Source organism: Epinephelus lanceolatus, chromosome 21 (assembly GCF_041903045.1).
Source record: "Epinephelus lanceolatus isolate andai-2023 chromosome 21, ASM4190304v1, whole genome shotgun sequence".
Taxonomy (NCBI): domain Eukaryota; kingdom Metazoa; phylum Chordata; class Actinopteri; order Perciformes; family Serranidae; genus Epinephelus; species Epinephelus lanceolatus.
The window spans coordinates 20,875,692-20,891,533 of record NC_135754.1 but is presented as its reverse complement, the minus strand read 5'-3'; the positions used below and the strand labels follow the sequence as shown (position 1 = coordinate 20,891,533).

Sequence of the window (15,842 nt, the reverse complement as noted above, 5' to 3'; positions counted from 1 at the left end):
ACACATACACTTAGCTTGGCGCTCTGCTGCTCTGTCTCCACAGACAGAGTGACAAGAGTATGCTCTACTGCTCAGGGAGTGTGGTGCTCTGAATAACATAATGGTGCATTTCAACAGTGCTCAGAATTTATGTACGGTCCGGTTTGTGCCAAAGTGTGCTTCGGCAGTTGGAGTGAGTATTTCCAAAGGAATGTAAGTCCCCACTGGTTACCTGGCAACCTGATGGGCACAACAAGACTTGGCATGCACAGGTTTTCAGCGTCAACGCAACTGTATTATCTCTGAGTGTGAACACAGTGTAAAAACAGAGCAGAAAAAAAGACATGCATGTGACTCAGGTGTGCAAAAGCTCCACTTTTTAACATTTTTTGTTATTCAAAGAAAAAACCTGCTCAGCCTGTCTGCCTGGCGTTAATTTCATTATAACATAGGATATTAATCCTTGTTAAGGGACATGCTGTTCAGTTGGGAAGCAATGGCGCTTGTGCGTTGAGTCTCAAATTCGTGGCATTCCTGGAATTTAAGCTCTTGTTGCATAGTAAGTTGTTTCAGTATATTGCCGGTGCTTTGACAAACCATTTTTCCCTCTCCAAAATGACCCCGCCTGGCACGTTTCTAGCAGCATAGATGCTTGAATTTGGAACAGGTTCTCAACTGGAACTGGTTCGTGAGTCCCTTCCCTTAATAAAAAAGATCTAACTTGTAAATTGGTGAGTTTTAGAGGTGCTGGTGGGGGGTGAGATGGGGTGATTGATATCTTTGACCAGAACAAGTTATCTCTGTCGTTTCTAGTTTTTCTACTAAGCTAACCAGCTGCTGTGTAACTCTTATTTTAGTTATTTTCAAAGGGGAGACATTTTACACCTACTTCGATGAACAAAATGGTTTCAGGTTTCAATTTTAGTAATTAAACAGTTGCTTAACCAAAATAACCCCCATCATTCTGACTGATAATAATATAAAATCTGTAATATTATGATACGGTAAAACCTCAATATTTTCTGAGACTGTTATCATACTGTGAAAATCTTGTGACGTTGCAACCCTACAACATATTCAGCATCTCACTTAGGACCAACCATTCATGGTTATGTGTCACCGCAGTCTGCCACATCCTGTGCTGTAACTGTCTGTCAAATGACTGTTAAGGTGAAACATTTACATCAACAAACCTCAGAAACACGTTCTGATTGGCTGCTGACTTGGCAGACTGACTGTGGGAGGCCCATCCCACATGTCAGTGCCTGTTGCTCTCTCACACACTAACTCTCTTTCACTCTCTGTCTGTGTGTTTCTCAGCTGACAACAACACAGTGAGCAGGAATCCTGATTCACCTGGAAAACCTGGAGTATTATATTTACAAGACTTTTTACAAGGCTACCTGCCTACTTTAATGTAAGTATTATCATTAAATTATACCTACCTCATTGTAGTGCTTAGATTTTTGTACCATTTTAGATAATTCCTAGAAGAAGAAGGAGTCTGGTGTTATGAGTACCATGTGCTTTACAATATTGTATATAATACGACAAGTCAAGTAGAAGTGATTGAAGGTTTTCTTGGTCAGTGCACTTGTCACTCTGTGTGACCTGGTTTCCCTTGTGGGTGTGCATGTGGGTGTGTGTTTGTCTGCGTTTTTGGCCCAAGGCTGAGATTTAGCCTGGAAGAGCCATTTGATTTCCCGGTCAGGGTCACAGTTCAGCTGATAACAAGAGCTACTTTGAACTGTGTTCAGTGTGTGTGCATGTTTTAAGGTTAGCAACTGAAGAGACTGTATCATTATTTTTTAATTACTAGCAGTTCTCTTTTATTTGTAAATGTCTGCTATGGTTGTGGTGCTGTGAAGTCTTTATTGTTGCCATTTAATTTTCTATTTCTGTAAGTTCTGAGGAGTAAACGCAGCCATAAGGATCAAGACTAAATGAACAGCTGTTGCACATCTATATCAAACCTTAATTCAAATCCACATGCTTCCATTTAAAATAACCACAGTGTGGAAATGCTATCCTGTTGCTAATTTCAGACTGTTTTTAAATTAACTCAATGGTAAGCACAGCTGTCTATCTGTGGATTCAGGATTTAAAGCCACAGTGTGAAACTTCTTGCCTGGAGTAGCCAAAAAGTTATGCTAGTCTCGCCCTTCTAACCCGTATTTGGACAGGTTCATGCCCTATTGTGTGTCAAGCGTGTCCGTGTCCTCGAATGACATTAGTGTCAAGGCGACAGCTAACATCTGTACAGCCACAACATTAGCTGAAACAGCAGACGATGAACACAGATGGTTCCCAAATAGAACGTTGTTGTTTTCCATGTTTTTTATTGCATCTTGTCTGCACATTGCCGTACTTTCGTTTCTCATTGCTCCTCCCAGTCGTTTCGGTTGGTAGGACTTGCCTGTGCTATGGTTGCTGATCTACGCCCAAGCTTATTGGCATGTTCATGCATACCAAACTTCACGCGTGATTTCAGGTAATTAAGAATATAGACATGTCCTCACAGGTACACAGAAAGGTAGACTACTCTTATTGTATTTTATTTATGATTTGATGGCAGAAAGTGAGAGTCTCATAAGACACAGGCATTGGGGAGAGATATTGTTCATCTCATGCAGTGGCTGAAGGCTTTGCACATATACTTTGTCAACTTTTGATATATCTGGTTCAACCTGTTCGTTGACTGTGACACATGCAGGTGAGATTCCTCCTGTTTTGGATCAGGGTGGGCTGTCAGTACTAAAAAATGTAAACTCACATGAATGCTGATTTTGCTGATAAGGATATGGGCTTTTGAAAACTGATTTGATTCCCTCAGCTGAGGTGGAGATTTTTTACCCCTCAAACATTCAAACATTGAGATGAAATGGGCCTCGTTATATTTTGGTTGAGGTGAAGAGAAACCTCTTCAGCATATTAGTGTGTCAGAAGTCTTGATGTGTCTCTCACTTTAATCTGGAGTGTAGCTCCAGGGAAGCAGCTCCCACGTGTTTCAGTTTCAGTCACAGAGATTGTGCAACTGAAATCTATTATTTACCTTGGAACTTGTAGTCAGTTAAATAATGTGCGCTAATACGCTGCAAGTGTGTGTCTTTTTAAAGTTTGGGGTTCGTTTTGGTACGAATTATTATTCATTAAATAAGATAAACTTTATTAATACTATGCAGGGAACATTGTGGATTATTTTTTAAATTCTATTTTTATATAAAACAGGTCACTGGGATATTAAAAGCAGATATTATGCACATCCCATGATCCCCGAACCTGTCTACCCTGTCTTCCCAGATCTGCTTTATAAAAGGCAACAAATCCTGTTTGTACCCTCCATCAGCCTTATTTTACAGTGTTGGCGTGCTGCAAAATGTTTTGATGTGTAACCATGACAAAGTTACTACAAGTGTATGTATGTGTCATCCTGGTGAAATGTGGTCCTGGTGACACCTATTTTAGCAGGAACTACCACAGATGTGGTTTGGAATACTTTACCAGGTGTTTATACATCTGTGTGTGGACAGATTGTGTCACTGTGATAGTGTCACAACCCTGCAAGATGCAGTCTTGAAACTTTACAGGTGTGTAGCTGAGATTAAAATGAACGCTGAGTTATAGGTGGGTGTGGTCTGAGCAAAGGTGCTGGAAGTAAGGGGGTAGGAAGTAGGGAAGGGGCCATTTCTCTTCCCCTTTACGCCCCCTGGCCCACATTTATTTTAAGTAATGGATTGCTGCATCATGGCTGGAGTGATGCCAAGATGGTCTCAAGTATCATATCTCCCATCAGGCGCGCATTTCTCCAGCCTGGTTGACAAGCGGTTCTGCTCCCAGCTGTTGTCTCCGTCACCCGGCTTGACACATTCGCTCGTGGCTCGCGCAGAAAATAGACCAGACGCCGAAATGATCGCTGCAGGGCGCGAGCTGGTCACGGTCCGGTGCTTCGAGGCTATTCACAGCGCTTCCGCGGGCGGTGTGGCCACGGGTGAGAGAGGGGGGGCGAGCGAGAGCGTTTATAATGTAATATTACAGATAATTGTTTTATGTGTTTTAATGTGTAGGTATGTAAATGTTTTCAAAGACGTTTATGTTGAAATAAAAATACCTACAAGTAGTTACGTTTCCTTGTATTAATACATATACAAGTATGTTTCCTTGTATTAGTTTGCACTCTTGTGGACATAATGCGGAAAAAAAAAGAGGTCACAACACACGCAAACTAGTGTTTTTTGTTGAATACCGCGACCATTCGCTCGCAACTCACGCAAACAATCGGTGTCTCTTCTATTTTTTCTTGTGGTGTAAATGAGGCCTACACGAATCCTACTACCAGACTTTTCGACAAGCCGAGGTGTTGTGGCTCCAGTAGCACTTTTTTTTTTTTTTTTTTTTTGTTTTGGGCATTTTGCCTTTAATGGACAGGACAGGTAAGCGTGAAGGGGGGAGAGAGAAGGGGGGATGACATGCAGCAAAGGGCCACAGGCCAGATCCGAACCCAGGCCGCTGCGGCAACGGCCCTGTACATGGGGTGCCTGCTCCACCACTAAGCCAATGACACCCCCTCCAGTAGCACTTGTAAAAGCCATTGTTTCTAGCGAAGACGATGGAGAACAGGCGTTCTTCTTCGGCACTCATCTTTGGCACCGACTGACGCACGTATACTGCCCCTGTCAGTTCTGACAGGAATCGACACGGCTTGCTGAGGGCAAAGTTGTATCCGGTACTTACGTTACCGAAAAAAACAGGTATCAACGTACACTGCCTGGCCAAAAAAAAAGTCACCACCAAAAAAAAAGGTCATACACTCTAATATTTCGTTGGACCACCTTTAGTTTTGATTACGGCACGCATTCGCTGTGGCATTGTTTCGATAAGCTTCTGCAATGTCACAAGATTTATTTCCATCCAGTGTTGCATTAATTTTTCACCAAGATCTTGCATTGATGATGGTAGAGTCTGACCGCTGCGCAAAGCCTTCTCAAGCACATCCCAAAGATTCTCAATGGGGTTAAGGTCTGGACTCTGTGGTGGCCAATCCACGTGTGAAAATGATGTCTCATGCTCCCTGAACCAGTCTTTCACAATTTGAGCCCGATGAATCCTGGCATTGTCATCTTGGAATATGCCCGTGCCATCAGGGAAGAAACCTATTGATGGAATAACCTGGTCATTCAGTATATTCAGGTAGTCAGCTGACCTCATTCTTTGAGCACATACTGTTGCTGAACTAGACCTGACCAACTGCAGCAACCCCAGATCATAACACTGCCCCCACAGGCTTGTACAGTAGGCACTAGGCATGATGGGTGCATCACTTCATCTGCCTCTCTTCTTACCCTGATGCGCCCATCACTCTGGAACAGGGTAAATCTGGACTCATCAGACCACATGACCTTCTTCCATTGCTCCAGAGTCCAATCTTTATGCTCCCTAGCAAATTGAAGCCTTTTTTTCCGGTTAGCCTCACTGATTAGTGGTTTTCTTAAGGCTACACAGCTGTTCAGTCCCAATCCCTTGAGTTCCCTTCGCATTGTGCGTGTGGAAATGCTCTTACTTTCACTATTAAACATAGCCCTGAGTTCTACTGTTGTTTTTCTTCGATTTGATCTCACCAAACGTTTAAGTGATCGCCGATCACGATCATTGAGGATTTTTTTCCGGCCACATTTCTTCCTCGAAGACGATGGGTCCCCACTATCCTTCCAGTTTTTAATAATGCGTTGGACAGTTCTTAACCCAATTTTAGTAGTTTCTGCAATCTCCTTAGATGTTTTCTCTGCTTGATGCATGCCAATGATTTGACCCTTCTCAAACAGACTAACATCTTTTCCACGACCACGGGATGTGTCTTTCGACATGGTTGTTTAGGAAATGAGAAGCAACTCATTGCACCAGTTGGGGTTAAATAACTTGTTGCCAGCTGAAAGATAATCGCCCATGCAGTAATTATCCAATAGGAGGCTCGTACCTATTTGCTTAGTTAAATCCAGGTGGCGACTTTTTTTTTGGCCAGGCAGTGTATGTTTGCATGTTTGCATCGACTTGGTACCGAAGTATCGGTTCTCATGACCACACTAATACCAGTATCTATATATCCACTTTTTTTCCCTAAATAATTTTAGTGATCCTTAAGTCTCTTCTGTAGTGGGATTAGTATCATATTACGCATGTATACTCTTATTGTGATGGTCCACCAGCAGATGAAGACATGAAATGCAATGCTTGTCAGTGTAAGTAATATTTATTCATTGTGCAAAATAAGAGCATGTTGGCCAATTCCGATATTTTAAAGCCAGTATCGAACGATGCCGATATCATGCATTCCTAGCCCTTATGTGTGGAACTCTAGTGTTTTGGCATTGCACAAAATGAGCATAACTCAAGCAGTGCTACCTCTAAAAGTCTTGAGTCTTTTTTTTGAGCTATCAAATCAGTGTTGTCAAAAGGCAGAAGCTAAGCTGCAAAGTAGAGGAAGACATATGAAGGTTAGATGTCACTGTGAGCTTATGAATGGAGCACTTGTCTGTTTCATCCCTTTGGCTTAAGTCTTGTCTGTGTGAATGTAGCACAGAGCCTTGAAAAGAGGCTGCAGACACCCAGCGCAGACACCTTGATAAATGTGTGTGTCTGAGCATGTGGGTGGTGTTGGGCACCAGAATGCTTTGACTGCATGATTTACCATGTATCAATGAGTTGTGCCCTTTCCTCCCTATTTGTATAACACACACATGCACGAAAAATGTTGCCAGTCCTCCCTCCCTGGTCGGTCCCACATTCCTTCGGTGGCCCACGCACTTTGGCAGGGACATAGTGCTGTGGTCGCTCTAATTATGAGGTTTCAGGCACTAGTTTTTGGATTTATACATTGCTGGCCACTGTTGACGATACCAGAACCACACAATTAGTATGCGTACATGTTGTGGGTGAGTGTCTCTATTATGGATGTATTTCGTGCAAGCAGGGTGCAAAACTACTGTCTACCCAGCTCTGATTAATGCAGCTACCAGAGTGATAGATTGATCTAGACAGAATAATTGAAATTAAGTCAGTTTTTCTGAGATATTGGATATGAGACATAATTTCCTGTTTATTGTAGAGCTGTGTTTGATGAAAAGCAGCGACTAAAAGTGGACTGTTTGGTTTCATAGGCATCCTTGCCTTTTCTCTTCTCCAGCTGGCACTCTGCAGACTGAGTTTGCATAATTGCTTCCTTTTTAGCAGTAAGAGCTTTCATTAAAGACAAGAGACGTGTATTTCAAGACTGCTGGACAACATCAAAAATAAATAAGCTGATTGTGATAATTGCAGTCAAATGCCTTGATAACATTGCCAGTGTTTGTGGATGAGTAGGAGGAAAGTTTAGGGGAGTATCAATATTTGATTGTATATAACGTCTGTATTTATTAACTGGCTTTCAAGCTCAAAACATGTTGTTACAGATAACATTAGGTGTGTTTTCATCCAACTGTTTTATGCGCTTTGTGCGCTTTGGTGAATAAATAATGACATACCTCTCTTCATCATCTCTGGAAGGCTTTTAACACGGTCATGCGCACAGCACTGTTACCAGAACTCTTCGAAGTGCATATAGCTGTAATATTAGTTGTTTTTTTTTAAGGTCATTTATATTGCGTTTTTGACTTTATTGATAGGGCAGCTAGAACTAGTGGGAGAGAAAGGGGGATGACAGGCAGCAAAGGGCCACGGGTTAGAATTAGGGCTGCCCCTGACTAAGAATATTCGTAGTCGACCAATAGTAATCATTTAGGGCCATTAGTCGACTAGTCTGTTTACGGTATTAATGTAATTATTAAATTATATATTTTAGGCGGGGGAAACAAAATGGTTTGTATTGAAGATGTGAGAAAGAATAGTATCAGTAACATTGTTAACACTGTGCTACATTACAGAGAAATACAAAACCGTACTAATGAACCTTCATTAATATAGGCCTATATTTTATCTACAAGTGCACGTCACACACTGAGCGAGCCGCCTGTTAATGACACTGTCGACAAAGCAGTAATGATTGTGCTAAGTGGCTAATGGGCATGTAGCTACTTCCATGTTTCAGATGATGCGTCATGTTTGTAGTCGACCAATGAAGATGAGTTTACATATCACCTTGGGTTCGTCCTTCACCTTCTCAAAATGATCCCACACTTTGGATTTCCTGCCCGACATGTTATTAACTAGCCTGTGGAATAACTGCAGGTACCAGCCCTGGAAATTAGGGGCTATACACATGCTGCGTCTTTAACCTACTGGAAAATGCGAGATTGGGCGCTGGGCGCTACTCCAGTGCCTTTCCTGTGCCATTTTTTAAGAGTACTGTGGCAGGTTGCATCAGTGGTTGTCATGCAGCATTAACAAGTATCATATCGTATAACCCATTTATTTTTTGATGTTGTTGTTGTTGGACAGTAGTGGATGGAAAAGCATTTAAATTCACATTTTCTTTTGTTAATTTTCTGATAAATTGGTTAAAATTTGCTCTACATTTGGGTGGAAATCCAACTAGTGAAATTAATTACTTTTGCTTACACCTTATGGAATCCTTCTTTTCAACTGAATTTTAATTTCAATGCTTCTAATTTTAATCCAAAGTTGTGTTTTTTAATATTTGGGGAACATTTCGTGCCTTTTTAGATAGTAGATAGTAGAGAGACAACAGGGAACAAGGGGAGAGAAAGAGATGGGGAGTAACATGTTCAAACGTCACTCTGCAATTGTCAAGTTCATGGTCATCACAATAACTCCTAAGCCACCAGCATCCCCCTATTTTTATCTTTATTTACACTGACATCACATCGTGGAGATTTCAAGATAACAGTTGCAGTGCACCAGTCCAACACAGTTTTTCTTATTATCCAGAAAAAATATCTCATGGTGATGCTAGATAACTGTGGGCAGTCTAGTTATGGGAACCAATTTTTAGACCACATTGATGTTGATATGACTCCCTTGAAGTTTTTCCATGGTGTTAATCCATACTCTTTCTCCAACACACTACTTCACTGAGGGATTAAGCACATAACACGTGCCATAGCTCATACATCATCTCAGGAAATTGGGATAAATGTGCTGTTTATAGTTTTATTCTCATTGCCCCAGAAAGTTGGTATTTTTTATGGGTATAACATGAGTGTTGTTCCTTCCCTCATTTTTCTCTTTCCCGCTTAAACTCAGTATTTGTTGTTTCAGTTGCTTCGGTCACAATGGCTCACGCTGTGTCTGGTGATTTGGCTGAATAGTTTCAGATAAGAAAGCTGATGTGATGAAAGAAGAGAGCACAGAAGGAAATGAGAAAAAGTCTTTTAAAGTTAGTAAAATGTGTTTCTCGTGTGTTTCTTTCAGTTTCATCCATGGTTCTATTAACTCAATCTTAAAGTTTGTTGCTTTCTCACTTAATCCTCTTTGAATAAGCTTTGATGGCAGTAATGTTGAGCATTTATTTAATTGCACATTAAAAATACAGTGGAAATTGCTTTGAATAATGATTGGTGTGTCTGTGTTTCTCTTTCTTTTTTTCTCTCTCAGGACCTGCAGATGGATAACCATGGCACAGATACATGTCAGGACCAGTCAGGGCTAGTGCGCACAGGCACACACACATGGCCCTGTGAGCTGTGACTGTGACTATCAAGGAAATTCCTCAGTCCTCCAGGGTCACCTCCGTGGGCTCTCTATCTGGCCATTTGTACAGCTGCACAAGCTTCTGTTTCTACAGCACACGCACACACACACACACACACACACACACACAGAGCACACTCTGTATGGACATGTTGTCTTAGTCACTCAAGAGGTCACTGGAAGCTGAAGTCATTATTTGCCCCAGCGCAGGCCTATGACCATGATGGTACACTGAAATTGAGAGAGAAGCTTGGGACTGTTATGTAGCATGACCTGAAGTGGATCGCTCTCATCATCTAAGTAAGTATTTTAACTGAAATACAGAAGGTTTGGTGCTGATGATAGTGAGTCACTTACTCATTCAGTCAATCAGCCACAGTGTGGAGCTGCAACAGAGAGATGTGCTTTAATCCCACACAGCTGAAACAATGTAGATATATTAATGAATATGTGCTCCATGCAGGGACTCACTATCATTAGTCATCCAGACCATCTGAGTTACAAACGTGACGCTGCTGTCACCTTACATAATATATGGGGTTTTGAAGTCTGCAAATTTCATTTCCTCTGCAAATTTCATTTCCTCTTGCTGCTCTATGGAGCCACTAATTGAGACGGAAGACGTCTCCTCAAATGTAAGGGATTAAGAGAGTCCTAGAGAAATGTAATTGACTGATGCTTGCATCACAAATGCAGTCTGATGCAACTAGTTTTAGATAGATAAAGGACTTAAAGTTGTTGGTCACTTTTATGAAAACAATTTTTTGTTGCATTTGCTGAAACTGTCACTATATTCTGAAAGAAGTACATGAGACAGATAACCTGAAGAAAATTATGTCACTCCCCCTCCTTCTTCTGCCTCTAATGGCATTTGCGAGAATTCATGCGGCCAACTGAAAACAACCAATCAGAGTCGGGGAGTCTAACGCCGCTAACGTAGCTTTAATTTCTGTGACCCACTGATGCTCATGGACAGACGCACAGATAATGAAGTCAGTAAGATAACCTTATGTAGTCTGTGTTCACTGCCACTAACTGCCATTTCCCTCTTAAGCCCAGTTCAGACCAATGATTTACGATGAGATGAAACTGTTTTAGAATGTTGCAGCAGTGTGAACTGGCCATCTGAGCTCGACTCAAGCCGGCTGTTGGTGTCACCTGCAACTCAGCTGGTCAAATTGCCAGCGGATGGTTTTACAACGTAAACCGTGTCTCCTGTTTCTACAGCCAGTCAGCTTGTAGTGAAGTCTGCTGGTAGAGTCAAAAAGACCGCAGTCGGTGTGTTTTAATATTATTGTGGCGTATTTAGAATGAATACAGTTCATCTAATGCTCATTTTGTTTCCGTTTTTCGCCGTTTCATCACTACTACAAATGCAGCTGTATCCAGTATCTCACTATCACTGTTCTCATTCATATTTTAAGAAGCTACAAAGTAAATTCAGCCACAAAATAAACCTGAAAAGCTGCAAACAGAGCAGAGGTACGGAGAGTTGTTGCATAGAGATGATACACCATCTCATTTAGTTGCATTGGTGTGATCCGGCAGGTTTTCAGAAAGTTGCAGAACAAGGCATTGCAAGTAGTTGCATATTTCAACTCGTGTCATCGCGAATCTTTGGTCTGAACTGGGCTTAAGATTCCACATGTCTGTCAGTGAGCATGACTGACATGATTGACAGCTGTATTAGAGACTCGTTTGCTCTGATTGGTTGTTTTCATTCACAAGCAGTAATGCTGTTAGCGGTGTGAATATAGTGACAGTTTCAGCCAATATGACCAATAGATGTTCTTTATAAAAGTTCCCAACTATGTCTTTAAATCTTCTAAATGCTGATTGGTTACATTTCTCCTGCTTAACTGTCATCAACAACAAAGTGTTGCTTATTTTCAGAGCTGCAGCAAAACAAAGGCTAAAGCAGAACGTTCCAGGGACACGAGATGTCTACTGAGGAAAATCAGACACAGGTCGAGGCTGTAGTTCTGGCTCAGCGTGCTACACCCCCATCCACTGGGAGCAGACCCAGCAGAGAGGCGAGACACGCAAATGACAGCCAGGAAGTGCGGCAACACTTGGACCAACTGTGGCATTCAAAACAGCGGAGCAGCCCTTCCCTCCTCTTGTATAGGAAGTTGCCATGTGACAGTGGGAAAGTGGCAATTTTGGACGAGGGATACGAGTGTTTGGAGTACAGATCAAAACTCTCGAGTGCTGCGGCGAAACTTTATCCAGAGCTAAAGGCTGGCAAGAGAATTGATGGAATAACTAACACAGCTATGCCGATACCTGGGAAAAGTTCAGAGGGATCTCCGTGCCAGCTGGACACCCCTGGGGAGGGCGTGGATGCAGGCAGAAACAGAACTGGCAGCGCCCGTTGCTCCTGCACTCTGTCTAGCCTTTACACAAGTCCAAACATCTATTGTTGCCACAGCTCCGGATCAAGTCCGAGCCCCAGCTCCAGCCCTGTTCACAGTCGTCGCCTCTGCCCCAGCCCCTCGCAACCCAACCAGAGACACATTCGCCGCAGCAGCCTGCCTGTGTCTATGCTGGCTTTCCACAAGGTAATGTGGGAGGAAGTTGGTCACCCTGGTTACCTATATACATTTAGCTGCTACATCAAGGCTGTGTTATGTGTTCTCTGTCCTCGAAGTGCTTGTTTTTAACATGAAATAAGCAAACATCACAAATTTTATAATGTAAATTAAATATTTGTCCCCATTAGAAAGCCCATTCAAGCTATTTTTGCTGTAAAGAAACATTAAGATTATTTTAATTTGTCATGTTTTCTGCTCCTAGATATCACCCTGCCTCTCACCCCACTGCAGTCCATCCAGTGAACCGAGCTCTGTGGTGTCCTCTCCCTGTAATTCCCCCCTTCCCAAGCACCGCCAGCATCAGCAGAATGGACACATTCACCGGCGCCATCTCAAAGATGGCTACTCAAGTTTAGAGAGGCTCAACAGGAGGCCCAGGGTTGACAAATACTCCTTGGAGAAACTGTTTCTGAGACGAGCATCTCTAGAAAGTATGAGGACAAACCTGAGGCATGATGAGACGTCATCCTCAGGAGTGACCAGGAACTGCAGCGAGGACAGCAGCAGTGATGAGGGGGATGGGGAGGGGCTCTTGGATAACACAGAGTTTATTAGGAACCGTAAAGAGCGGTCCACTGTCCTGGTGAGGCGCTTCTACAAGAATAATCAAAAGGTATTTATGTGCAACACTCCTTTCCTGTTGGTTTTATGACTAACAATTTTGGTGTCATGTAGAATTTGTGTCTTGGCATCTGGGTGTTCAGTTGATATCTTGATCCTGAAATACTTTCCTTCTCCGTAAGATGACCAAGTCAGTGTGTACTGGAACCAGAGCGATTGTCAAGACGCTGCCGTCAGGACACATCTCAGAGGAGGTCTGGGAGGTGGTTGTTAATTACAGGATATGGCAACCCAGCAAGAAGGATGTGTGGCCAATCGTAATGCGTGGTATGGGAGAAGAATTCAGAGCCTGCGGGGAGATACTGCGTTATGTTGGAGTAAAGCTACAGCTGGTAAGAGAGTGAATACACAGACAACACACACTAAGGCTCTGTTAACATTACAAGCAAATGTGGTCCAAATCTGAGTTATTTTTCTCCTCTCATGTGACACAGATCATATTTTTTTAGGAGTTGTGTTGACACAGAAATCTGATTATTTACAGTCACATCTGGGTTACTTTCATATGTGGTACTAAATCCGATACATATCTGATCACTGGTCACGTTGGCCATGGGTTAGGCGTTGATCACACAGAAAGTGTCTTGCAGGTTGCAAAACACAAGGTGTGCCACTAAATTAAATGCCACTAGTGAAAAAAAGCTCGCTGCACCTTTTCAATTTTGCAACCATGGACTCACGTAAAAATAGACGGGCAGAGGGTCCAGCTCTGGTTGAGGGTGAGAGGCTGTCAGCAAATAGTTTTTTGGGTGCAGGGAAACGGAGATCTGTGTGGGTACATGAGACCCTAAAAAAGAGGGTGGATCATGGGGAGTACCACCAGTTGGTCCAGGAGCTTCTCCTCGATGATGGCTGTTTCCAGGCATATTTTAGGATGACTCGGGCAATTTGACAACCTGCTGTCAATTTCGGGCTGTATAGCTCTGGGTATCCAGCAACCACTACCACCAGTTTCTCCTCCACTGTTTACCAACTGTAGACCTCTTATCATGACCACCACAGAAGGCCCTACTCTGCTTGAATCATCTGATTGGACAGTGGAAAAAAAGATGAAGAAAGAGATGACATGGGCCGTTTTTACGCTTTGGGTTAAAGTTTTTTCAACTCGACGAGTTCAGAGTGCTCGGAAGAAGATGCTGTGCGCTTAGAGTGCAAAAACACCAGGGGTGTCGCAACACAAAAACACCGAGCAAAAAGCTTCATTCTCATTAAAAACAATTACAAAAAGGAACCTCCAGCTGCTAAATCACTTTATGTGTAATCAGGGCTTTGGTTTGCCTTATGCTTTGACAGCATTGTTGTGAGATGCTGATGGAGATATTGGAGTGAAGTTTTGGAGAAACTGTTCCTCCATGAAACCCTTCACATTGCGGCCCCACCAACACTGATTTATCTGCGCCCACTACCAGCTTCGGCTGCTAAAAGAGCTACATCTCTGGCATTCCTTTTTTCTTCTCAGGTTTTACGTTTCGTATCCCAATGCCTCAGTAGTCTGAGAAATGTCCCATTTCATGACAGCTGCATATCCTGAAAACAAAGAAGGGTCTGATAATTTTACTCTGCATATTAATTCGCCACGTGCTTCTGTTTGGAACAGTGGGCAGTCCTCTTCACAACATACGAAAAATTGTCACCTGACTTCTGCAGCAAGTCGTTCGGGATATGTACACTTGCACCGCTGTATCTTTAATATTGTTCCTATGTGCCAGTTTTGTAAATGTGCATTTATTGTTGGTGTTTCAGTGCACATGTGAGGTGTTGTCAGGACAGAGATCAGTTCACACTGATGTCAGATATGGGTCACTTCAAACATGAATGTGAAAAGTCTAAGCAGAACGATTGGATTTGAGGAAAAATCAAGTTGAGCATTAAGCCCTGTAATGTGAAAGTTTTTAATATAAATGCACAATAGAAGCATTTCATATCTCAAGGACTTTAATGTGTCGTAAAAGTTGGTTCATGTAGGTTCAGGACAGCAGTGCAGTGAACTTCTCAGGTCTAGTTTATTTGTCTCACCCAGGCCACTGTTAACATGCTCCGCTTAAGAAAGAACTGTACCAACACAAAAGGATTTCAAGTAACTTTACAGTGTTAATCAACACAATTAAACATTTTTCCATAATCATCCTAAGCCAAGGGTTATTAAGGTTGCCTTTTTAAGAGTTTAGGAAATGTGTTGCAGTGGGAGGCATTCAGTCTTTATGGTGTTCATGGCCTTACATCACTGACGTTGCGCCTCGAGCTGTAATGTGCTTATTCTTCACATGCTTTAAAGTGATGTGGATTTTCCACAGATGATAAGGCATCGGGTTTAATATGTGGTTTGCTTCTCAAACTCTCTTTTCTCTGCCACAAGAAAATGTGCAATGCTCAATAGCTGCAGTGGCACAGGAGTATGACTTGATTGATTTTTGCTTCAATGGAGGAAAATTGTTCTTGGCTTTTGCTCCGCTCTGTTTGGGTTGAAATGTTACGCCTGTTATGCATGAGAGATGAATAATTTGCTCAAGGAATATGTTAATAGACCAACACACACACACATGCACACACACCTCAAAAACACACACACACACAGGCTCTTTGTTCAGGGTAGGCCCCTGCTGCGGAAAAATGATTTATTCTCTGTTAGTTCTGCTCCCCGTATTACTGACAGACTGAATGACTGGTCCTTCTGTGTGTGTGTGTGTGTGTGTGTGTGTGTGCGTGTGTGTAAATGGACTGAGCAGAGTTGGCATCTGCATTAAAGTTATAGCCATGGAAATTGGAGAGAAGGTAAATGAGCAAGACAGAGTGAGAAAGTCAGAGAGAGATGGAGGATGGAGGAAAAGAGACCGAGGGGGACAGACAGAGAGGAGACCGGGACGTTGCTGTGTTATTATCAAGTTTCCAAGCAAAAGAGAGTGTTTTTACAAACACGAAAAACCTCTCACAGGGGCTGTTCGGCTTGAGCAACCTTGGCAGGCGCAATTCGGTAAAAATACTGCTTGTTGCTACCTTTCAGCAGGAGTC

General features: G+C 42.5%; 1 protein-coding gene across 4 annotated transcripts in view; it reads left to right on the top strand.

Annotated features, from left to right (window-relative positions):
- Positions 1-15,842, top strand: part of plce1 (phospholipase C, epsilon 1) — a 130,242-nt gene that overhangs the window by 9,673 nt on the left and 104,727 nt on the right. For all 4 annotated transcript variants that reach the window (XM_033611224.2, XM_078163121.1, XM_078163120.1 and 1 more), the window contains exons 2-6: positions 1,300-1,396; positions 9,523-9,918; positions 11,512-12,179; positions 12,415-12,825; positions 12,956-13,165. In XM_033611224.2, the coding sequence (XP_033467115.2) occupies positions 11,559-12,179; positions 12,415-12,825; positions 12,956-13,165 (1,242 nt within the window). In that variant the 5' untranslated portion in view covers positions 1,300-1,396; positions 9,523-9,918; positions 11,512-11,558. The remainder of the gene's footprint in view (positions 1-1,299; positions 1,397-9,522; positions 9,919-11,511; positions 12,180-12,414; positions 12,826-12,955; positions 13,166-15,842) is intronic.